Source organism: Mesoplodon bidens (genome assembly GCF_964165515.1).
Source record: "Mesoplodon bidens genome assembly, chromosome: 4".
NCBI classification, from domain to species: Eukaryota; Metazoa; Chordata; class Mammalia; order Artiodactyla; family Ziphiidae; genus Mesoplodon; species Mesoplodon bidens.
Genome location: NC_138160.1, coordinates 140266142 through 140290976, shown reverse-complemented (window position 1 = coordinate 140290976; position 24835 = coordinate 140266142). Strand labels below are relative to the sequence as shown.

The 24835-nt window shown below is 50.2% G+C and overlaps 2 protein-coding genes and 1 pseudogene across 5 annotated transcripts; 1 reads left to right on the top strand and 2 right to left on the bottom strand.

The window, feature by feature from the left end:
• Positions 1 to 1236: 1236 nt before the first annotated feature.
• Positions 1237 to 6025, top strand: LRRC25 (leucine rich repeat containing 25). Of its 3 annotated transcripts, XM_081232016.1 has the most exons (5): positions 1237 to 1351; positions 1539 to 1729; positions 2250 to 3049; positions 4914 to 5090; positions 6004 to 6025. In XM_081232016.1, the coding sequence occupies exons 3-4, from the start codon at positions 2259 to 2261 to the stop codon at positions 5050 to 5052; spliced, it is 930 nt and encodes a 309-aa protein (XP_081088142.1). In that variant the 5' UTR covers positions 1237 to 1351; positions 1539 to 1729; positions 2250 to 2258; the 3' UTR covers positions 5053 to 5090; positions 6004 to 6025. The 3 variants fall into 3 exon arrangements, with proteins under 3 accessions (XP_081088142.1, XP_081088141.1, XP_081088143.1); XM_081232015.1 differs by lacking the exon at positions 6004 to 6025 and having other exon boundaries at positions 4914 to 5343; XM_081232017.1 differs by lacking the exon at positions 6004 to 6025 and having other exon boundaries at positions 2250 to 3053; positions 4935 to 4974.
• Positions 6026 to 7755: 1730 nt separating this feature from the next.
• Positions 7756 to 10495, bottom strand: GDF15 (growth differentiation factor 15). The gene is made up of 2 exons (XM_081231788.1): positions 10096 to 10495; positions 7756 to 8790 (listed from the first exon to the last, which is right to left on the bottom strand). Exons 1-2 carry the CDS (start codon positions 10376 to 10378, stop codon positions 8147 to 8149), a joined length of 927 nt encoding a protein of 308 aa, XP_081087914.1. The 5' UTR covers positions 10379 to 10495; the 3' UTR covers positions 7756 to 8146.
• A 13134-nt stretch (positions 10496 to 23629) lies between these two features.
• Positions 23630 to 24437, bottom strand: LOC308615502 (ferritin light chain-like; annotated as a pseudogene). Its single transcript has one exon. The product of its transcript is annotated as a ferritin light chain-like (transcript).
• Positions 24438 to 24835: the final 398 nt, after the last annotated feature.

The following is a 24835-nucleotide window of genomic DNA, read 5'->3' as shown; positions in this document are numbered from 1 at the left end:
TCATAATTCCCGTGACAGGATGCCTTACATTGGGCTGCACTACAGATGCTCCCCCAGCAATGTGTGGGGTTGCCTGTTTCCCCACAGCCTGGCCAGCACAGGGTGTCATCACACTTTTGAATTTTTGCCCATCTGATAGATGGAATCAAACAGTGTCTCAGAGTTGCTGTGATTTCCTGTTTTTTACTAGGAGTGAGTATCTTTGGGCTGTTGAAGAACAAATTGCAGCCCTTCCCCAAAGTCTCAGTTCAAGACCTTTGACCATTCGTCTGAGTTTGGAGATGGAAAAGGGGCAGAGTCTGAGGAGAGGGGAAAGCGTGGGGGAGTAGACTCCAGCCTCCCAGAGTCCAGGAAAGACTCTTGACATCCCATTTTACAGATGTGGAAACTGAGGTACCATTTTACAGATGTGGAAACTGAGGTACAGAACAGTTAAAGTCAAGCAGTGAGCCAGGGGCTGGAAAGGATTTGAACCTGGTCTGCCTGAAGCCTGGACCCCAATGAGGTTGAGACTCTCTGTCAGCCTACCTGTACTCATTCCCTCCTCAATCTCTCTTGTGTCACTATCCCTCAGGTCTGACTCAGCTCCCCCTCTCCCTCTGGGACTCTGGGCTCCTCAAAAGGTTTCCCACCTCCAGACCCCAGACTCACTCCAGAAGAATCTTTTGACACAGTGCCCCTCCCCTGCTCACACACCTGCTTGGCCCTGGGAATAAAGCCCCACTCCTCCACCTGGCTTTGGAGGCCTGTGCTGCCTCCCCAACCTGCCCATGTCACCAGTTCCTCCATTTAGTCTGTCCCTTCCAGCCACTCCACTCCTAACGACGCTGTCCCAGCCGGCTATGCTTTCTCAAGCTGCAGGACCTTTATTCCTGTTGTGCCTTCTGCCTGGAATCTGCAATGCATTCGATTCTGTCTTCCACTGCAACTCATCCTCCAAGCCCCAGACTCAACATCCCCTCCCCCAGGGAGCCCTCCTCACATCCCCCCTGCAGCATGGAGGCATGATTTGTACGTGAGGAGAGCTCTGAGCTTGTGGGAGAGGCTAGGAGCTTGGAAAGTCAAAGGCTGTTTGCCAAGGAATCCTTGGCAAACTCCTACTCATGTGTTGAAACCCCAATTCTAATGTTTCCTCTCCAGGAAAGCTTCCAGTACCCCGTCCCTCACTGTGGCCTTGACCTGACTCCATCAGACTTGGGACGCCTGTGTCCGGTTCTGTCTTTTTCCGAGACTGGTTGCTCCTGAAGAAACTGGACAGGGCTGAAGTCTCTTGGGGGCTCAGCATGGATGATGTTTGTTGAACGAATAAATGAATGCATGGGCTGGGAGTCAACTGAGCTGAGACCAGGAAGTGAGTTGATGAGGTAGCAGTTAGTTGGGGTGCTACTGGGGGACGTGTAGTCATTGGGTTCCAGTAAGAAGGAAGCAGGCTGCCCCTGCCCTTCCCCTAAGAATCCTGGTCCTTGAGGCCTTTCAGCGGGGTGGGGGTGGGGGGGCGGGTCTCTGTATCTTCTTCATTCTTCCCCTCTGCGCTTCAGCTGACACCAGTTCCTCTTCCCCTGAGTCGCTGGGTAGAGCCTGAGAAGCACCAGGCACCACAGTGGATCCGGATCCGCGGAGGGTCAGACCTTCTGACCCCCCGCGTCCAGGTGAGCCACGACGCAGCCCCTCCGCGCCGGAGACTTCTAGAGCACGACCGAGGCCAAGGCGTGGCAGCGGGACCAGAAAGGTAGGACGGAGGCACTAGAACTTGGGTCTGTGCAAACCAGAGCTGGTGGGACCCCGTCAGCAGCCCCCCCCCGCCGCCCGCCAGCCCAAGACTCCCAACAGCCTGCAGTTCGGAAAAGAAAGGCAGAGGGGGCGGGGTCGTTTCCGGGGCAATGGCTCATTTGCATATAGTCCCCGACTTGGCCAAAGAGGGCTCCCGAAATGTTCGGGGAAATTGGGCAACTTAGCCCGAAGTGGCTGATCTGAGAGAAGGGGAAGGGGCTGTCTGGGTCAGGTCTCCTCCTCGCCTTCCAAGCCCCTGAGGCATCCGGGTTAGGTACCCATTCCTCGGAAGGGGAGACTGAGGCAGGGGGCCAGAGCCAATCAAAGAGGAGCCACCAGCGGAAGGGCTAAGTTTTAACACTTCAGAAGTGGCCTGAGCTGCTCTCGGCTATTAAAAATATATATAACAAACATACGTGGCGAGGGGGAGGGTGACCCCAGACTGAGGTTGGGGCTTGGATTCCGGTGTCTCTGCCTAGGTTGCTTGCATGGGGGGCGCCCTGGTATGGGTGCTGTTGTTGCCGCTGCTGCTGCTGTTCCATCCAGGCAACCAGGAATTGTCGTGCCATGTGTCCTCGGGGGACGTGGACTGGACCAGGGAGTTCACGGACACATGCCTGAACTTCAGTGGCCAAAGCCTGAGCCGGCTGCCTCAGAACCAGTCTCTGCAGGCCAGCAGTGTGCTTCATCTCGACCTGTCTGGGAATGGCCTTCGAGAGCTCCCACCACTTTTTTTTGCTCACCTGGGAAAGCTGCAGGTCCTGGATGTGACCAACAACCCCCTGGACCCCGTGGACAGGGCACTGGCCGAACACTGTGACCTTGACCTGAGGGCTGACTGCAGCTGTGTCCTATTACCCTGGCACGAGGTCCGGCGGGACAACTGCTCTGGCCCACTGTCTCTGCGGTGCCTGGATGTGTCCACCGGCGCCTGGCACAACGTCTCTGCCTTCTTGGAAGTGGGCTGTGCCCCTCCTCTGACCATGACAACCATAGGAGCGCTGGTGGCCAGTGGAAGCCTGTTCTTCATGCTCGCCATTGCTGGCCCAGTGCTGGCGTGGAGACTCTGTAGACATCGGGTAGGCAGTAACCGGGGCATGAGCAAAACGTGGGCTGCTCAGAATGGTCCTAGGTCTGGCTCGGGCCAGCAGCCACGGTACAGTAGCCGGGGCCTCAGCCCTAAGCTCCCAGCAGCCACCCTGCCCAGACCTTCCACTTCTGACTATGAGAACATGTCTGTGGGCCAACCAGCTGCCAGGCACCAGTGGGCTGAACACAGGTGAGTGACCCACACACATCTGCCTGCAAGACTCTGGAGCCAGATGGCCAGGGTTCAATTCCCAGCTCTGCCTCTTACAGGCTGTGTGATCTTGGGCAAGTCATTTTCACCTCTCTGAGTCACTGTTTCTTCACCGATAAAATGGGGCCAATAACAGCCCTCCGCCTCATGGAGTTGGGACAAGAATTGAGTTCTTGTGCTTGAGACAAGCGTCCCTCTCGTGACCTGCAAACCCAGCTTCTGGCTGCCAAGGATTGGGAGAGAGGAGGCAGGTGTTCAAGGCAGAGTCGGGGCTCTGCGGTAGCGGTCAGTGGCCTGGGCTCAGATGTCGTGTGACCCAGGGCTGTCTCTGAACTTCCATTTCGGTCTCTGTAAAATGGGACAGCACTCCGGTCTACTTCTGACACATAGGAGATGCTAAGAAAGCCATCTGTGTCTCTCTCTACCCCACAAAGCCCTGCCTCCAAAGTTGCCTGGGCTTAGATAGATGGGTTCAACTTTTCCAGGTTGGATGAGGGAGTGGAGGGGATTTCAGGGGGGCAGGCACAAGGAAGGGCAAAAGCCTGGAGGTGGGAGAGAACAGAGAATCTGCTGTGCATGTGTTTTGAGAAGGCAAGACATCAGGACTGAAGTTGGAGGGGGCTGGGAGGATCCAAGCAGTAAGGGAAGAGGGTCATGGCTGGGTTTGGGGGCAGCAGAATCCAAAAGGTGGGGAGGCCTGTGGGAGGCTGTTGGTGAGAAATAAGAGAATACGCAAAGCAGATGCAAATATGGCTCAAAAGCGGAAGTGGGCTGAGGTAAGGAGTTGAAGGCGCCACACTCCCTGAGGCAGCTTGTGTTCTGATGTTTGCCTCTGCCTCGCTGTCACCAAGACCTCAGGACCAGTCTCCTCTAAAAACACTGTTTAGAATTGGATGTGTCAATCCCAACCTACATTTTACAGTTGCAGAAATGGAGCTTCTGGAAATTCACTGGTGGTCCAGTGGTTAGGACGCTGTGCTTTCACTGGTGAGGGTGCGGGTTCAATCCCTGGTCGGGGAACTAAGGTCCCACGAGTCATGCGGTGTGGCTGAAAAAAGAAAAAGAAAGAAAGAAATGGAGGTTCTGGAAGGCAGGGGAATGACATGCCCAAGGTCAGAAGCAGAAGCAAGAAACAAACCCTGACTTCCATCCCCATGCAACCATTTATGTATTTGGAGTAATTTATAATAAAGTACAAATGACTGATAGACACCACTTACCCAAAGTGGCCTTTTTTACAAGAGGAGCGGGGATGGGGGTGTTAGGATGTTCTGGAGGCAGGAAAGTTCTTCTCTGGGTGTCTTGCCCACCATAGCAAGACATTCCTAAGAAGCTACCTCCTCCCTGATCCATTTTGTGGTTGGGGAAACTGAGGCTCAGAGTTTTATTTTTGTGTCAAGACCACAAATTCAGTTGCTTCTGGGGACCTGGTGAAAACATTTCCCATCTGAAGGGGCACTGGTTCAGCTCCAGCCACTTGTGTTCATGTGGCTGGTGTGACTAGAGCTTCCAGTTCTTCAAGAGGAAAACAAAACCTACAATTTAATGTAAAAAATGGGCAACCATCTCAACTTTAAGGAAGAAAAAAACCCTACAATGACTCAGGGTCCTTGGGCCACAGCGATACAATACTGAATCCACAGAATCTTCCCTGAATCACTGCCCCTTACTTGCTTTCCTCACAGAAAGTTGGGCCAGGCTGGGAGAACACTGCCCCATGACTCACTTTTCTCATATGTAAATATTAGGAGTGGACTCAATCGCCCTGAACTACTTTGCCTCTCAAAGCTGATGTGCCTGCTCCCTGAATTCTACCTGCCCTCCCATCTGTCTGTCCCCACAGGCCTCACCCTTCAGAGGACAGCAACTTCTACATGAACTATGAGAGCCTCCACCATGATTCCCAGCCTGTCTACTGCAACTTGCAGTCGCTGGGCCAGGCCCCATCGGATGAAGAGGAGTATGTGATCCCTGGGCGCTGAGCCTTCAACATCTCAAACTCCAGCCTACCCCCTTCCAGGTGACTTGGGGCACCCTGGATCTTCCCTGGCCTCAGTCTTCCCATCTGAGGAATGGGGCCAGGGAAGGATCATCCTTGAGGCCCCAGGGGGGCTCTGCAGCCCCCTCCCTAGACCACTCTGCTCCTCAGGCCACTCGGCTGCTAGAAGTGGAGAAGGAGAGACCCCAACACAGGGATGGGAGGGTCAACGTGTGAATTCTGTCGTCACCCTCCCGTTGGTGTGCAAGTATTGCCCAATAAATTCTGCGGGACAGATGAGGCTGCTGGGCTCCCAAGACAAGAGCTCTGGGACTCCCAAATTGCTCCCAACCCCCAGTCTCTCCCCTCTGTCACTCTCAGGTCCCCTTCTCAGGTGCCTGGTATCCAGACTTGGCCCCCCAGGGCAGCCCACACTAGCCTCAAAGGGATCCTTATAACTCTTGAATGGGACTGCGCCCCTCCCCTGCTCACGCACACTCTATGGCTCCCCACTGCCCCCAGATTCTTAGCCTGGTGGTTGAGACCTGCGTGACCCAGCCCTGCCCAACCCACTGCCCTCTCCCATTCCTCTGTCCTTCTGGTCTGGGCCTCCTCCCCATCAAGCTCACCTCCCTCCTGAAGCTTTCATTTTCTCATGCCATTTACCCATGCCTTTCCTTTTGCCCAGATTGCCATCCCCTTCCATGTTTTCTCACTCTTAAGCATCTAAATACAGATGCAGAACTCTGGTCTGGGCATCAGGAGGCATGGGTCCACTTCCTCACTCTGCCATTAACCCTCTGGGCTTCAGTTCCCCCATCTGTAAAACAAGGTGATTAAAATTGGCCTCTAAGGCTGTTTTAGCTCTAATATGCTGAGACACCTTAACGCACCCTTCAAGGCCCAGGTGCAATGCCAATGCCACTCTGAGAACCCTTCCCTGGTTCCTCCTCAGGCAGAGTTCATCACTCCCAGAGCTCAGTGTATTTCAAGAGTTTGTTCAAGCTCATGCCTCAGCTGGGTTTCCTGTCAGCTGCTCCCAGCCCGACTCCTGCCAAGCCCCCAAACTAGGGGAGACAGAGCTGGACACAGACACCCCCAGTCCTGGGATGTCAAGCCTGGGCCAGAAGGAGAGATGGAACGACGGTACCCAGAGGAAGATGAATGAAGGAGTTTAAAAAGGGCTGTATGTAAGAGGGGAATCTGAAGTGTGTTTTGAAGGATGCATAGGTGTTCGAGAAGTAGAAAGGACAAGGCACACTGGGCAGGGGGACCAGCCTGGAGGTGTGAAAAGGCACATGGGCAGCAGTGTCCGGCAAAGGCAACAGTTGATGTTTGGGGAGAGACTCAGTATGGCAGTTGCTACCTTTGGGTGATCCTGACATTGAGTTTAATTTTGAGGTTCCCTTGGCTTCCCAAACACCTGGGAGTGACCCAGCGTGGGAGAGGCAACCTATGAGGGTCTCCAGCTTCCTTGCATCCCTGCATCCCTGCCCTAGACACTACTCGAGCCCCCACTCCTGCTGCCAAAAATCTGTCTTCCTCTGCTCACTAATGCATTGCCTGGGTTGACCTCTTTGCACGATTCTTACTACCATCAGCCACTTATGATTTATACTCATTTGTCCCTGCACTCAGCTGAGCTTGAATGGAGTGGTTTTTGCCTACGTTGTTCCTTCGTGTCCTCAGTGCCCAGCCATGGCCTGGCACAAAGTGGGTACTCACTGAATACATTCAGGGGCACCTGCAGTCATTCAGATCTGCCTCTGGATGGTGGGGTTCACAGGGGACACATCTCACTCACTGCTGAAGCTGGGTGCCCTGTCCTCCAGACTCCCATGACGGTTCCTCAGGGTGAACAGGCAAGTGGGTGTGGGGAAGGGGCTGGGCTTGGTACATCTCAGCAATTCCAAGCTCCTAAGTAGGAAAAGATATAACCTGGGAGATGTGGTGTGCATGAAAACGTTCTTCACAACTTGCTTCTCCCTGCTCTTTTTTTAAAAAAAAAAATAGTTAATTAATTAATTTTTGGCTGCGTTGGGTCTTCGTTGCTGTGCATGGGCTTTCCTCTAGTTGTGGCGAGCAGGGGCTACTCTTCGTTGTGGTGCTCAGGCTTCTCATTGCAGTGGATTCCTTTGTTGCAGAGCATGGGATCTAGGCACGCGGGCTTCAGTAGTTGTGGCCCGCGGGCTCAGTAGTTGTGGCACACGGGCTTAGTTGCTCCATGGCATGTGGAATCTTCCCGGACCAGGGCTCAAACCCATGTGCCCTGCTTTGGCAGGTGGATTCTTAACCACTGTGCCACCAGGGAAGTCCCTCTCCCTGCTCTTTTTATATGAAAGGATAGAGGCATCATTAACATGAAGGGAGGTGCCACAAACAGGAGAGGTAATGGGACTCTTCCAAGTACGGGGCAGATTCACACACAATGCACTTGACTCTGGGCTGCCTGTGTTTGGAAAGGTGACCCCCATGGAGGGAGAGAGAGCAGGATGGTGATAGAGACAGGGCCAGATAATTACGGAGACAGGAGTACTGAGAGATCAGAAGAGATGGAGGGAGACTGAGACCCAAAAGGGTCTCAGAAACAAAAGTAGAGGAATAGGGAGGTAGAGAAGCACAGAAATAGAGAGAGGGATGTCTCCGGCTGCGCTTGAGGACCATTGCCATCATGAGCACCGTCCAATTTCTTGGCATTCCCAAGAACGTCCTGCCACCCATTCCCCGGACTGTTCCAGTCATCTCATATCAGCTCCCCTGAGGGAATTGAGGCCAGCGGGGGTGGGCTCTTCCCAAGGTCACCAGCTCCATCCTGGACACCACAGGGGTCAGGTCAGACAGCTTCATTTTTATTACCAGAGTTTTCCATAAACACACACCCTGTCAGACCACGCCTCCCCAGCCCTCCAGTCCCCAAGCAGATCACCCCAATAAATTAATAATAAATACAAACATAAATACATAGGTTTGGGCCAGGAGGGAGCAGACAGCAATGGTTAGGAATCGGGTATTTCAGGTTCCACGAGCCCATTAGACAGACAAGGACAACTGAAGTCATTTCCATTGCATTTGTGCCATAAGTGAAGGACCAGGGCCGCTCACACGCAGTGGCAATCCTTGGCCACGAGGTCGTCGAAGGGCGTGAGTGACACGCGGCCGTCGCTGTCTTGGTGCATGAGCACCACCGGATCGTAGCTGGCTGGCACGCAGCATGGGGCAGGCGCAGCATCAGGGTTCAGGCCATGCAGGCGCGCTTGCATCTGCGCGTGCCTGTTAGCCGATCGGAAGTGGCTCGGGCACGCGCCGATGCACATGCGCACGTCCAGCTCGCGCGGCGCCAACACCCAGTCAGCCCAGCCCAGGTCCTCGAGCGACGCACGCAGGCTCTGCAGGCGACAGCAGCGCCCCTCCCCGAGCGGGCAACCGTCCTGGGTGCGAGCACGCACGTGGCGTCGCCCCCTGGTGGCGCTTGTCCGCCAGTGCAGCTCAAGCTGGGGCTGTGCAGAAGACAACGCCTCCAGCAACTCGTCCGGTCGCCGCAATGGTCGCAGGCGTATTGCGGGAGCCCGGGAGCTTCCGAGGCTGAGCTGACGCTGTAGTGGCCGCGTCACGTCCCACGAGCTCCGCGCCCTCGGGGACAGCCGGAGAAGAGCCCTATGCAGGCGGGAGGCTGCAGGGAGCCCCTCAGTTAAGTCGACCCGGGGGATGCGCAGGTGCAGGTGGCCGCCTGGTCCAAGTCGCACTATGGGAGAGAGGAAAACCAGTCATTCACGGGCCTACTGTGTGCCGGACGCGGGGTGGTGGTGGTGTGTGTGTGTGCCCATTTCCTCCAACACCCCAAGCTAGATCCTACCTCAGGGCCTTTGCACAAGCTACTTCCTCTACCGGCCACACTCCTCCCCTGAATCTCAGCATGGCTGGTTACATACCACTCCAACCTGCCTAAAATTGGCACCGACCTATTTTATTTGGTTGTCTATTATTTGCCTCCCCCACCAGAATCTCAGCGGGGATTTCTGTCTGCTTGGTCACCACTGTGCCTGGCACATAGTAGGTGCTTAGTTAATACTTGCAGGAATGAATGTGTATCTGATCTTTTAGAGAGACTGAGATTCCAGTGCTGGCTCCGCCTCCTTCTGGCTTCCAAAATCACTTTTACTGAAGTTCTACTAAGTGCCCGGGGCTAGGGATACAGCAACGAGCTACTGTGTTTTCAACTCTCTGGCTTCCTCCATATCTGAGAAATGAAGGGTGTCTGGCTCCCTAGGATTCTCAGACCTCCAGGCTGGTACAGATGTTGGGGATACTGGGGAGACTGAGGTTTGAGGGCTCACAACCCAGTCGCTAGGCTCAGAGAGAGGGAAGTTTTCCTGGAGTCCCACAGCACAAGTGGGATTAGGGCGGGATAAGAGCTCTCCCTTCTGGCCTGACACCCTTCCCTCAACTCCCAGTTCCTAGCGCAGCCCACATGTCCTTGCACCCCCTCCATCCGCTGGAGGCTCGGTGGAGGGCGTGAAGATACTCCACTCCCTCCCTAAGGCACCAGTCACGTGCAACTTTAGCAGTGCCTTGGCGCGCAATTGCATCAGATTCACAACCAGCCCAAGCAGGTTCTGTGCATCTCTGCGCACCACTCTGTCTCCTCCCCCGCCCCGCCCTTCCGCCGGACCCCTGGATCCTTCCCACTGGAAATCCCCCTCTAACCCTTTCCTCACATCCAAGGGCAGGGACCATGTCCCCTCGCCTGACCTTGTCTCTGGGTTCTCCGGACTCTTTGAGTCTTCAGTAGAGTCTCTGGATTCTCTGGCCCTAGTTTCCCCATCTGCCACCCGGGGAGGTGTTGTAACATCTCAGGTTGGCTAAGCCTCTCCTGTTACTGATGCAAACCCAGCCTTTAGTTCCCCCATCAGCCTCGAGGGGTGACTTTCTTGCTGGGTTCACGGATGGGGAAACTGAGGCTCGGCGGTAGGTCTAGGCCTCTATGTCTAAGAACCACTGGTTAAATGATGGGAGCTGCCCAGGGTGGGGTCTCTGAGATTTTACTCACGCTTTGGAGTGACTATCAGGACTTGAGGGAGGGGAATGAGGTCCGGGTTCGAGTCTTCCCGGGTCTGGTTCGCTCGAAGCTGGGTCAGCAAATCTTCGTAGCGTTTCCGCAACTCCCGGAATCTGGAGACATCAGGACTGGAGTGCACGTATGAGGGTCCCGGGAAAGCGGGGAAGTGCTCCTGGGCCAGAGATAGGGCGCCTCCCGACGGCAGCCAGGAGAACATCAGCAGCATCAGCAGCATCGGAGAGCAGTGTGGCGGTGTCGGTCTCTGCCCTGGCATGGCTGTGTTAGTTAAGCTCTAAGCTGGGACTGACCGGACGCTGCTGGACTAGCCTTTATAGTCCCCGGACTTTGTCCGCCCCCGCCTGCCTGGTCCCGCCCACCGTGGGTGCAGAGTAAACACTCCAGGGACCACAACTGGGAGGGGTCTTCGGCTGCTTTTCAGGGGGCAGTGCTTTTTGATGGGGGGGTTGCTCCTAGGTATGCTGGGGAACCCCCCTCAGGAGCCTCTCTGAGCCTCAGTATCCTCTTCTGTGAAATGGGGACATCATCCCAGCTTGGTGGACTGGAGGGAAGAATAATTTTCGCAAAAAAGATTTATTACTATGTGCTAAACTCCACAACAGGAGCTTAAGAGGTGAGGTGGCTTTCTTCCCTGATGAGATTCCTGCTCTCCCCTCTTTGCTTAGGGTCAAAGGCTGAAGATAGTGAAAAACAAAGGAAGCAGAGGAAAAGAACAGCCAGAAAGTGCAACCTGGGGCAAATCATTCCTCTCCATCACACCTCTATTTCTTCATCTGGAAAATAAGGAAGGACTGAGACTTTCACTGGAGAGAAGGTCAAATGAGGTGTAAAGGACAGGACCAGGCACATAGCAGGTGCTTGATAAACTGGGTGTTTTTGCAGTTACTCATCTTCAGCTGGGGAACTCCTATCCATTCCTCAAAACCCTACTCAGAAAGCCCCTCCTCCAGGAAGCCTTCTCTGACATTTCCTTTCCAGGCTCAGCAGGGTGCTTCCAACCCCATCCCTTCCTCCAGCCCAGCCCTGACCCCACAGTGCTGGGAGTGTGTGTGCTTGGCTCTGTCTGCCCCAGACTTGGGGCTTCTTGAAGGCTTGGGCAGGGATGAAGCTACTCTGGGCCCCCATCATTTGGCTGGGCCTGAAGAAGAGGTGGCAGAGAATTGGGGTGCTGGGGCCTGGGGCAGTGAAGGCTGGTACCAGGTCCAGCCACCAGAGGATAGAGGGGTAGAGGGTGCCCCAGGAACATCCTTTCTCCTGGGGTACCCAGCCCTTGCTCTACTGCTCAGGACTCCTGGCCCCAGGCATCCATCCCTGTGCCTACTCCCAGCTTCCTGGCCTCAGAGAGGATGGGCCGCTGTGCAAAGCAGATCGTGGGGGTGTGTAAAGTGTGATGGGGTGTGTGCAGGCAACAGATACAAGGGGGGGTGTCACACAGCAAGGCTCCTACTGGAGAAGTGGAGTCCAGGCCCTCCCCACCTCCAGCTGTGTGAGCCCCACCAAGCCTCTGGCTCCACTGGGTCTCAGCCTCAGTTTCTGTGCAGTGGGATTATCGCCCAGCTATGGGGGTGGAGGGCTGAGGCTCTCGATGTGATGCCCCGGGCATTCAGCAGGTGCTTAGTAGAGACGTCTCTCTGCTCACGTCACAATCATGTCCATCTGACTGCGGCTGGTTGGGAGGCTGGACCAGTCCTCCTATTTCCATGGGACTCAGTTCCTTTCTAGGGATAAGGAAACCAAGACTTTGAGGGGCAAGTAAGGTGGGTAGAGTTGTAGGGGACAGTCCCACCATAGGATCTTGCACTTGTCCACAAAGGCCACGCAGACCTCATCTGAGTCTTGTCAGAATGCCTGGGTCCCCTGGGAACCCAGAGTTTGGAGGCCTGGGAGGAGTTTCGCGGAAGCCATCACCACTCACCTCCTTACCTCTCTTGGAAAGCTGTCATAGGACAGCTTCTCATGCCTCCCAGGTATGAGCCTGCCCAGAAATTTAACAGCAAATTCAACTTTTAAAGTGAACAGGACTTCCCTGGTGGCGCAGTGGTTAAGAATCCGCCTGCCAATGCAGGGGACATGGGTTCGAGCCCTGGTCCAGGAAGATGCCACATGCCGCAGAACAACTAAGTCCGTGCACCACAACTACTGAAGCCCGCGCGCCTAGAGCCCATGCTCCACAACAAGAGAAGCCACTGCAATGAGAAGCCTGCGCACCGCAACGAAGAGTAGCCCCTGCTCGCCGCAACTAGAGAAAGCCCGCGTGCAGCAACGAAGACCCAATGCAGCCTAAATAAATAAATTAAATAAATAAATAAATAAATAAATAAAGTGAGCAACTGAGTGGCATTTAGTACATTCACAATGTTGTGCAACCACCACCTGTTCCAGAATATTTTCATCACCCCAAAAGGAGACCCTGTCCCCATTAGCAGTCACTCCCCATCCCCCCTCCCCCAGCCCCTGGAAACCACTAATCTGCTTTCTATCTCTATGGATTTGTCTATTCTGGACATTTCATATTAAACATTCTTTCCCCACATGAACAATTCTCTGACACCAGCTGGGTGTCCTATAATTCAACTCAGTTATGGCACTGTCTACCCAGAGATAGCGTCAGACCCCACAGCTTAAGGGCTCAGTACCACAAGACTGCCCTCCACCACCCCGCTTCAGATGCCAGTCACAAGTCCAGGTGGTCACCTGTACTTTTGACCAATGGCTATAAATCAAAGCTTTCCATAATCCCTTCCTTGGGTTTGATTAATTCGCTAGAGCCAGTCAGAGAACTCAGGAAATCCATTCACTCACTAGATTACAGGTTTATTACAAAGGATATTAAAGGAAATGGAGGGACTTCCCTGGTGGCGCAGCGGTTGAGAATCCGCCGGCCAAGGCAGGAGACACGGTTCGACCCCTGGTCCGGGAGGATCCCACATGCCGTGGAGCAACTAAGCCCTGTGCCGCAACTACTGAGCCTGCACTCTACAGCCCACGAACCACAACTACTGAGCCCGCGTTCCACAACTACTGAAGCCCACGCACCTAGAGTCCATGCTCTGCAACAAGAGAAGCCACCGCAATGCGAAGTCCGTGAACCGCAACGAAGAGCAACCCCCGATCGCCACAACTAGAGGAAGCCCGTGTGCAGCAACGAAGACCCAACGCAGCCATAAATAAATAAATAAATAAATTTATATTTTAAAAAATAAAGGAAACGGATCAACAGCCAGATGGAAGAGATGCATAGGGCAAGGTATGTGAAAAGGGCATGGATTTTCTATGTCCTCTTCCAGCGCATCACCCTCCCAGCACCTCTGCATGTTCATCAACCCAGAAGCTCTCCAAAGCCCATCCTTTGGGGTTTTATGGAAGCTTCATTACATAGGCACAGTTGATTAAGTCATTGGCCATTGGTGATTGAACTCTAGCTCCAACCCCTCTTCCATCCCCGGAATTGGGGGGTATGGGAGGTTGGGGATGAATGTTCCAACCCTCTAATTGCATGGTTTGTGCTCCTAGCAACCAGACTCTATCCTTGAGTTGTTTTTCAAAAGTCACCTCTATAACATAACGAAAGCCACCTTTATCTCTCTCTTCACAGGAAATCCCAAGGGTTTTAGGAGCTCTATGCCAGAAATGGGGTGGAAGACCAAATGTATATTTCTTATTATAAGTCACAATATCACATATATAAAAGGAATCATGCAGCATGTGGTCTTTTGGATCTGGCTTCTTTCACTCAGCATGTTTTCAGGGTTCATCTATGTTGGAGTGTGTAGCAGTGCTTTTCTCTTTTTTATGACTGAATAGTATTCCAGCATATGAAGACACCACACTTCATTCATCCATTCATCCATTGATGGTCATTGGGCTGTTTCCACCTTTTGAACTATTGTGAGTAGTGCTTTCTTGAACACATACATGAAGATTTGAGGACCTGTTTTCAATTTTTGTGAGGTTGTACCCAGAAGGGGAATTGCTGGATCATATGATCATTCTATGTGTAACTTTTTGAGGCATCACAAAAATGTTTTCTACAGCCCTCTGCCTTTTTATTTTTAAATTTTTATCAAGATATGACTTACAGAAAGCAAAAAGGCCTAATCTTAGGTGTTGAATTCGATGACATTTCACATAACCACCTCCCAAAATGAGGTTCCAGAACATTCCCAGCTCCATCACTCTCCCTACCTTCAGATAACAGCTGTGCCCACCTCTGTTACCATGGATGAGTTTGCCTGTTTTCTAACTTGATGTAAACAGAACCAGCCAGTGCATCCTCTTTTCTGTCTGGTGACTTTCACTCAACACCATGGCTGTGAATGGCTGTGTTCTTCACCTATTGTGTGCCTTGTTCTTTTTCCTTGCTGTATAGTATTCCACTGTGCATGTCCAGGAGTGGAGCTGCTGACTCATGAGTGGGTGTCTGTCACTTTACGAGCAGGACCAGTAATTAGTTCCCCTTTATTCCTGGAACTTCTCAAGGGGACACAGCCCGTGGGTGGTCCCTAGAACAGGAAAGGGTGACATTAGCTCCATGGTGGTTTCCACTTCACCAAATTCTGGAATGCTGGCAGCCAGGCCGATCTGGCTCCCCTTCACAGCATTGTTAGCCGATGACCTCATGGCCAGTCCCATGGCCAAGCTGGGAGGAACAGTGGGGCAGGCTGCAGGCAGCCAGCCAGCGATGAGCTCAGTCGGCCGGGACCCTGCATTCCTCACTGGCAGCTTCCACGAGTCCCAGAGGCCACACCACGGCAGAGGTAAACAGAGCACAGAGGCCGGGGGTCAGGCTGTTCCCTTCACTTGGCTTAGCTCCCAACCTCCTAGAATTTTTCTTCACCACCTTCTGTTGGCCGTAGGCACCCTCATCAGACACACGCGACACACAAGAAACAACCCAAACCCAGTTGTTGGTTTCTCATTATGTGAGGCAAACACAGTCATGACACGAGATCCAGAAGAGGTGAAAAAGCAGGTTATTTAAAAATCTCTTGAGTTCAACCGACAAGGAGAACTGCTGTCCTGTAGCTGTGAACGTCCCTCCAGGCCAACATGTGCCTGTGTCATCGATGGGGGTACACAGGCAGACTGGGTTCAAATCGTGGCTTAGTCCTTGAGATACCAAGCAGATTTGGGAAGCGTTACTAATCTCTCCAAACCTCAGTTTCTCAGTGCAGCCTGTTTCTCAGTATTACCCTCTTATAGGGCAGCACTGAGTAGATGAAGTTTGATTGGAGCTACACTCCCAAGAACTAATAACTATTGGTATTATGGGTAATTGGCCAATAATGTCTCAGCTTCAGCTAGAGTTGAGCTCAGATAGGTCTGGGCAAGCTTACTTAGAAAGAATGGCCCCCACTGGCAAACTCCTATTTACCTCTTAAACCCCAGTTTGATGCCCCATCTTCCAATAAGACTTCCTTGTTCTCTGCCCAGGTTCCCTCAGGCTGAGGGGCCTCCCTCTGGCCTCATCCTGACCACACAAGGCTGGAGGGTCTGAGTCTGGCTCTGTGCCCTGTCAGACCAGAGCTTTCTGGGACCAAGTCCCAGTATCACTATGTTAGTTTCCTGTGGCTGCCATAATAAATTGCCACAAACTGGGTAGTTTAAAACAACAGAAATTTATTCTGTCACAGTTTTGGAAGCCAGAACTATGAAATCATAGGTCGGCAGGGCCGTGCTCCCTCCAAAGGCTCTAGGGGAGGAGGCTTCCTTGCCTCTTCCAGCTTCTGGTGGCCCCAGGTGTTCCTTGGCTTGTGGCTGCATCACTTCAGTCTCTGCCTCTGATTTCCCATGGCCTTCTCTTCTTCTCTGTCTATCCCTCCTCTTCTCTAAGGACACCTGTCAGTATGCAGTAAGTCCCCTACGTGCGAACGAGTTCCATTCTGAGAGCGCGTTCATAAGTCCTATTTGTAAGTCCAACAAAGTTAGCCTATGTACCCAACTAACACCATCAGCTATATAGTACTGTACTGTAATAGGTTTATAATACTTTTCACACAAATAATACATACAAAACAAACAAACACCAAAAAATAAAGAAAACATTTAAAATTTTACAGTACAGTCCCTTGAATAGTACAGTAGTACAGTACAACAGCTGGCATACAGGGCTGGCATCGAGTGAACATGCAAGAAGAGTTACTGACTGGAGGAGGGAGAGGAGGTGGGAGATGGTAGAGCTGAAGGATCGTCAGCAAGAGGAGACGGAGGGCAAGCTGCAATTTCACTCACGCCCCACGTTGATAGAATGTATGTTCGCATCTTTGAAAGTTCACAACTTGAAGGTTCATATGTAGGGGACTTATTGTATTTAGGGCCCAGTGTAAATCCAGAACAGTCTCATTTCAAGATCTTTAACTTAATTACTTCCGCAAAGACCCTTTGTCCAAATGAGGTCTCATTCACAGGGACTGAGGGATCTGTACCAGCTCATCAAGGGAGGTGTGGTCCAGAGAAGGGCCATGAAATTCCCTGAGAAACATCACAGCAGTGAATGGTGGCGATGGTGTGGGGAGACACCTACATCTGCAGCAACGTGTGGAGCAAAGAATAAATACCAGGGGAAACATTTTGAGCACCTACTGTTACCAAACTGAACTCGGGTCAGCTCACCCTACATGCAACAAAGCCAATCTACTGACACCAGGTTGTGTTGAAGGAAAGTACAGCGTTTATTGCAGGGCACCAGGCAAGGGGGTGGGAGACCAGCCTCCAATCCACTCCACCTTGGCCCCTGAGTTAGGAGTTTTTTTAAAAGGGGAAGAACAAAGAGGCTGAAATTAATCATCTTGTGACATTGCTGTGACATTTCTGGTTTTTTAAAATCAGAATTGTACCCATTCTTTTCTTCTTCTTTTTTTAATATGTATTTATTTGGTTGCATTGGGTGTTAGTTGCAGTGCTTGGGCTCCTTAGTTGTGGCATGTGAACTCTTAGTTGCAGCATGCATGTGGGATCTAGTTCCCTGACCAGGGATTGAACCCATGTCCCCTGCATTGGCAGTCAGATTCTTAACCACTGCACCACCAGGGAAGTCCTGGAGTACAAAGTCTTAACTACTGTGCCACCACAGAAGCCCCTGCTGTGACATTTCTTAATCGTAGTTTCAGGCATCAGGATATGTCTGGTTTACGATTCTCTGGCCAGGTGGTCCATGGCTCTGGGGTCTGTGAGCTCATCTCGCCCCGGAGAAACAAGCTGAGTTTGTATGTTAGCGATGTTATCTACAATAGCCATTTTGGTACATTAACGATGCTATCAACATCAGCAATTTTAATCATCTGACTCTGGTTGATTAGTGTTCAGTTAGCACAGGATTGAGGTCAGATGGGACAAGAAAGGGAATGAAGTTTGGGATAGAGGGATTAATCCTAAACTTGGTAAGGGAACTCGGTTTTAGGGGGGCTCAGTTTCACTACTATGTGTCTGGCACATAAGACATAATCCTTATAAGACCTGATGGGGGCGGATCATGATCTTCACTTCACAGGTGACAACCTGAGGCCGGAGAGGCATTGTGCCAAGGCCAGAAACCACTGAAGCTGGGCTTGAAGCCCAGGCAGCCAGCCCCCTAGCCTGCTCCGTCTGCCCCAGAGCCTCTAAAAAGAGGGGATCTGGTGCTTCCCTGGTGGCGCAGTGGTTGACAGTCTGCCTGCCGATGCAGGGGACACGGGTTCGTGCCCCGGTCCAGGAGGATCCCACATGCCGTGGAGCGGCTGGGCCCGTGAGCCATGCCTGCTTAGCCTGCGCGTCCGGAGCCTGTGCTCCACAATGGGAGAGGCCACAACAGTGAGAGGCCCACGTACCGCAAAAAAAAAAAAAAAAAAGAGGGGATCTGGCCACCCTCAGGGGCCAGCATGAGATGTGGGGCAGGGAGGATGAAGACGAATTCTCCCTCTACCTTTCTGAGTTCTTGGCTGAGACCCCCTGGAATAAAAGACAGACTAGCAAGAGAAAAACACACAGAAGTTTAACATGTATATCTCGTGTATATATGGGAGATACAGAGGGAAACTGAGTAAAACTCCCCAAGAGGGCCCCAGCCACTCCCTTACATACCATCTTCCGCTAAAGACAAAAGAAAGGTGCTGGGCCTGGGGTGGGTATTGAGGCCAATTCTGGGAGGTGACCAGGAAAAGCACAGTAAACAAGGGTAAGATTCATTCTGCAGGTTTTAATTTGTGCTCTCTCCACTGATAAGATTCTCCAGGGATTTACAGCCATGCTCTTCCTCCTCCTACAGAGAGGGAGACACACTTAACAAATGGAGACTTCTTTTGTAAATGTAAATGCCCCTTACAAAAGCATAACTTCTACTCTGTTTTCAGAGTTTCTCCTGTACCTGCAGTTTCTCAAAAGAATCTTTATGCCAAAGAGGCAGGCTCTGGAGTGGCACCTTCTGCTACCCTTCAGATGGGACTGATGAAATTGCAATGTTGGGCATATGATGGGCTTGCAATACCTGGGCATTGTGGGAAGAACCCAGGCTCAGGGAAGGGAGAGCCAGGTTCGAATCCTGATCATGCCAGTTCCTGGCTGTGTGACCTTGGGCAGGTGGCTTGGCCTCTCTGTGCCACTCTTCCTTCAATGTCCTGAGCTCTGGACAGGCCACAGCTGTGAGAATCCACAGGTCTTTCTCCTTGTGCTCACATGAGAGGTGCTTTAAAGGAACTCATCTATTCATTTATCCATTCACTCCTTCATCCATTCGCTCCACAGATATTTCTTTAACATCTATTATGTGCCAGACCTCCTTTCAAGTAGCAAAAGAAAAGTCTCTAGGCATGGGAGGAGTAGAGGAAAGGGTGATTCTGGCAGGGGAACACAGCATGTTCAAAGACCCTGAGGTCAGACAGGCAACTCCAGGCACCAGGCTGGTAAAGGAACTTGAAAGCTGATGCAGGCGCATGAGGCCATTCACAGCAGACAAGCCTGGTTCAAATCTGAGTTTGGCTTCTCCTTGGCTCTGTGACCAGGGCAAGCAAGCACTTCACATCCTAGAATTTTTTCCTTGTCAAAGGTAGTTTCCCTCACCTGGAGAGGTTTTTTTTGCAGTTCTTCACAGTCAAGGTAAGTTTAAAAAAAATCTGTGAGCATGTGAATGCATCAAAGGTGCCCAATTGATGGCTGGGGTTACTTGAGCAAAGTCGCTTTTATTTTATTTTATTTTATTTTATTATTAAAACAATTAAAAATTATTTTCCATTACAGTTTACTACAGGATAGTGAATGTAGTTCCCCTATGCTATGCAATAGGACCTTGTTTTTAAATAACATTTTTAATTGTGGTAAAATACGTATTACATGAAATGTATCATTTTAGCCATTTAAACATGTGCAACTTAGTGGCATTTAGCACATTCTCAGTGTGGTGTAACCATCACCATTATCTATTTCCAGAACTTTCCCATCACCCCAAAAGGAAACCATGTCCTCATCAGCAGTCACTCCCCATGCCCCCTCCTCCAGCCCGTGGCAACCACGGAAACTGGCCCCAGAGAGTTAACAGAAGCAGATGACTAACAGAAATTCTTGAGTTTGTCTTGCAGAGCAACAGATAGGGGAACAGCTTGTTGAAACTCCTCTGCTTGTAAACTGCCTTCACTGATTAAGCTTGCTTTAGTTATTTTTTCTTTCATTCTTTTCTTCCTCTCTTTAATTGCATACCTTCCCAGAGTCACATAGCCCAGTTGTTTACAGGAGTCAGCTCTTGCTCAACTAAGGCTGATGGGGACCACTAACCCCAAAACTGGGCGCATGCGTTGGATGCATGGCCTTTTTTTTTTTTTTTTTTTTGCAGTACGCGGGCCTCTCACTGTTGTGGCCTCTCCCATTGCGGAGCACAGGCTCCGGACGCACAGGCTCAGCGGCCATGGCTCACGGGCCCAGCCGCTCTGCGGCATGTGGGATCTTCCCGGACTGGGGCACGAACCCGTGTCCCCTGCATCGGCAGGCGGACTCTCAACCACTGCGTCACCAGGGAAGCCCTGAATGGCCTTTTGACGTCAGAAAACTCCACCCTCAGATCATGCTAAGTGCCTCCATTTTTGAAGATGCAGAAACATGTAACCCAGATACGCCTGTGCAGAAACCGATTACCTCACCTTTTCCCCTACCTCCAATCACCTTTTCCTATGCCCAAGACCACCCTGCTTCTCCCATAAATATCCCAAACCCCTCGTCTTCGGGGAGGCAGATCTGAGACTTGTTCTCCCATCTCCTTGCTTGGCTGCCTTATGAATAAATTCTTTCTCTGCTGCAAACCTCAGAGTCTCAGTGTTTGGCTTGCTGTGTGTCAGGCAAGTGGACCCAGTTCAGTAACACTGGTATCAACATGTGTGTACAAGTTTTTGTTTGAACACCTGCTTTCAGTTCTCTTGGGTATATATCAAGGAGTGGAATTGCTGGGTCATGTGGTAATTTTATGTTTGAGAAATCACCAAGCCTTCTCCTGTCAGTTTTATTTTTCATTATGAAATATTCCAGGCATATACACAAAAGTATCAATAATAAAGTAACAAACACCCAAGTACCCAGCACCCTGCTGAAGAAACATTCCCAAGAGAGCTGAAGCCCGTGTACACCTCCACCACCCACCACTCACCAAGCCTTTGTCTAAAATTGGGATTTGATTTGATCATCCCCATGCATGCCATATATATATATATATATATATATATATATATATATATATATATATAGTAAGTATATTTAAAATTTTATCAACAAAATGGTGCAGTATGCAGCTCCAACCTCTCCTTCCCCTACAGGACCATCAAACAAAAACTATCAGAACTGACTTTGTTAGAACTCTGGAAAACAGAAATTTGTAACAACTAAGTGCATGTTGAAGCAAGAAAAAGGCAACTTGAAAATGGTAGGAAAACTTGTGGCATTTCCACTTGCCCTTGCCCTACCCACTCTGCAGCTCGGCTGTGGTCTTTTTTTTTAAATTTTTATTTATTTTTTATTTTTGGCTGCATTGGGCCTTCATTGCTGCACGCATGCTTTCTCTAGTTGCAGCAAGCGGGGGCTACTCTTCACAGTGGTGTGCAGGCTTCTCATTGTGGTGGCTTCTCTTGTGGAGCATGGGCTCTAGGTGCGTGGGCTTCAGTAGTTGAGGCACGCGGTCTCAGTAGTTGTGGCTCATGGGCCCTAGAGCGCAGGCTTAAGTAGTTATGGTGCATGGACTTAGTTGCTCCGCGGCATGTGGGATCTTCCCTGACCAGGGATTAAACCCGTGTCCCCTGCATTGGCAGGCAGAATCTTAACCACTGTGCCACCAGGGAAGTCCCACAGCTGTGGTCTTGTAGCGGAAGTAACCCATGTTCCCAGTGCAGGACCCTGGTCCTTGGATCTGGTGGGAGCAGTGCAGATCTTATTCACAAATTATTGTGTAGGTCTATTCTAACCTGTCTGGGGCTTCTTGAAGGACTGACATGGCATCTCACCTCTGAACTGCCTAACTTGGAGCTCGGGCTGGAAAAGTGGTGGGTGTTGCTCAAAAGCACTGCAAGCTGAACCAAACACATACAGACACTTAGGGCAAAAGGTTACAGTCAAAACATATTATCAACCACTTAAACCCTGAGAGGAAAAGCTGGGGGATATTACCTAATTACTGGGGGAAATTAGGACATTCAAAAGCACCTGTGTGTGTGGAGGGAATTTAGAAATCTATTTACACACCCAGGGGCAAGACTTATGCTCAGAAAAGAACTGAGAAGACTCTGAGCTTCACCTCAGGCTGATCCCTAGTCTCAATACAAACCTGGCTAAAAGTTAAAGGAGTATTCCAGCCCAGAACCCATCTACAAACACTGGGAGATGCGGGTTTTGTTTGTTTGTTTGGGTTTTTCATTTTTAGCTCCTGGCATTCAAGGAAATCTCTGTCAAGACATTGGCTGAACATGAGCTAAATGGACAGACATCGGTGACCACACATGAAAAGGAATACAGTCTTTGCAAAAATAGTTTGGAAAAGTACCTAAACAAAAGGAATACTACAGCCTTCAACAATTCAAAAACAAAATCAAAACAGCAAAACCCTCAGGAAGGTGTAGAATCTGATTTCCAGAGTTTGCCACATTATAATATTCAAATGCCTAGTTTTCAACAAAAAAATCACAAGGCATAAAAATATGAAAGTATGGCCCATTCAAAGGAATAAAAGTAATTGACAGAAACCATCCCTAAGGAAGCCCAGACATCAGACCTACTAAACAAAAACTTTACAACAACTATTTTAAACATGCTCAAAAGCTAAAGGAAAAAAGAAAGAAAAAAAAAGCATGAAGCACAGAAATTCTGAATCTGAAAAGTACAATAACTGAAATGAAAAATTCACTAGAGGTGTTCGACAGAAGATTTGAGCAGGTAGAAGAAATAATCAGCATACCTGAAGACAGGACAATTGAAATTATCAAGTCTGAAGAGCAGAAATAAGAATGAAGAAAGGTGAACTGAGTCTAAAGGACCTGTAGGACACCATCAAGAGGACCAACATATATATTATGAGAGTCCCAGAAGGAGGACAGAGAGAGAGAGGAAGGGTAGAAAGAATATTTGAAGAAATAATGGCCAAAAACTTCCCAAATTTAATGAAAGATACAAATCTACACATCTCACAGGCTCAGTGAACTCCAAGAAGAATATACTCAGACACACACTGAGACACACTGTAATCAAACTGTTGAAAGCCAGAGACGAAAAGTGAATCTTGAAAGTAGCAGGAGAAAGCTACTTATCAAGTACAAGGGATCCTCTGTAAGATCAACAGCCAGTTTTTCATCAGAAACCCTAGACTCCAGACGGCAATGAAATGACATATTTAAACTGCTGAAAGAAAAACTGTTGACCAAGAATTCTATATCCAGCAAAACCGTTCTTCCAAAATAAGGGAGAGGGAATTCCTTGGTGGTCCGGTGGTTAGGACTTGGCACTTTCACTGCCAGGGCCCGGGTTCAATTCCTGGCTGGGGAACTAAGATCCCACAAGCCATACTGCATGGCCAAAAAAAAAAAAAAAAGAAAGAAAGAAAAAGGGAGAAATCAAGACATTCTCAGGTAAGCAAAAGTTGAGGGAGTTTGTTACCATTATACTTGCCATGCAAGAAATGCTAAAGGGAGTCCTGCTGGTTAAAATGAAAGGACCCTAAACAGTAACTCAAAGCTGTATCTAAGACTTGAAGGGAGAAGTAAATAGTTCTACAATAACAGTTGGAGACTTCAATATCCCACTTTTAATAATGGATAGAACATCTAGAGAGAAGATTAAAGATATGGAGGAATGAGCAACTCTCTAAACCAACTAGACCAAATAGACATCTATAGAACACTCCAACAGCACAATACACATCTCTATCAAATGCACATGGAACATGCTCCAGTATAGATCAGCTATTAGGCAAAAACGCAACTCTCAATACATTTTTTGGCATCATTTATTTAATTTTATTTTTTATTGAAGTATAGTGGATGTACAGTATTATATAAGTTACAGGTGTACTCTCAATAAATTTTAAAAAGCGGAAATCATCTCCAGCTACAATGGAATAAAGCTAGAAATCAATAACAGAAGGAAAGCCGGAATGTTCACAAATATGTGGATATTAAACAACACACTCTTTTTTTTTCTGCTGCAGAAAGTTTTATTGTTTCGATTTGGTCCAAGGCTTGGGAGAGGGCCCCAGGGTGGTTAAAAAGCTGCCTAGTGGCTGCAGAGACGGGCTTCAAGCAGAAGCCCTGACACCAGAGGGGCTCCTCAGAGGCCGTTGGACTTCAGAGACTCCTAGTCATGCTTGAGGGTGAGTACTTCCTAGAGATACTCGCCCAGCCCAGCCTGGGGACCAGCCAGCCTGTGGAGGTTGGTCAGGTGGCACCCATCTTCTTGATGAGTTTCATCCCCTCATCTAGGAAGTGGCTCTCCAAGAAGTCACAGAGGTGGGGGTCTGCACGGGCAGAACCCAGGGCATGCAGATCCAAAAGGGCCTGGTTCAGGTTCTTCTCAATGAGAATGGCGTCTTCCATAGCGTCCTGGGTTTTACCCCACTCATCCTGAGATGGCTTCTGCACATCCTGGAAGAGGGCACGGCTGCCATGCTGGTTTTGCATTTTCAAGAGACACTCGGTGCCCTCGCACTTCTCTTCGGCCAATTCAAGGAAAAAGTGGCCCATGCCCTCCAGAGCCACATCGTCGGGATCAAACTAGAAGCCCAGAGAGAGGTAAGTGTAGGAGACCCACAGATGCATGTTGACCAGGCGGTTGATGGCGGCCTCCACCTCAGTGGAATAATTCTGATGAATCTGGGAGCTCATGGTTGATTGGTAATAAGGAGTTAATCTCGAAAAATGGTGTTGGCTGGTCCTGGTGACCAAGGATAACCGAGTGGCTGATTCTGAATGTTGCGACTGCAAAAAATGTTGGAGGGTGGTCAGAGGCTGGAGCAAAGGGTGTTCCTGGGTCTGTTCCATCCAAACACTGTTGAAGCAAGAGACAGATGCACGGGACCGCTGAGCACACTGCTAACACACTCTTAAAGAAACCATGGATCAAAGAAGAAATCACGAAAGAAATTGGAAAATACTTGCAGATGAATGAAAACAAAAATACAACACGTAACGAACCAAACTTCGGGCCACTCGCCCACGTGCAGTAAAGCCAATCTATTGACACCAGGTTGTAGTGAAGGAAAGTGCAGCATTTATTGCAGGTA

Coding starts and splice junctions, on each gene's coding strand:
- LRRC25 (XM_081232016.1), top strand. CDS start 2,259: ATGGGGGGCGCCCTGGTATGGGTGCTGTTGTTGCCGCTGCTGCTGCTG. Junction 3,050..4,913: donor CACCAGTGGGCTGAACACAG/GTGAGTGACCCA, acceptor CTGTCCCCACAG/GCCTCACCCTTCAGAGGACA.
- GDF15 (XM_081231788.1), bottom strand. CDS start 10,378: ATGCCAGGGCAGAGACCGACACCGCCACACTGCTCTCCGATGCTGCTG. Junction 8,791..10,095: donor CCTGATAGTCACTCCAAAGC/GTGAGTAAAATC, acceptor TCTCTCCCATAG/TGCGACTTGGACCAGGCGGC.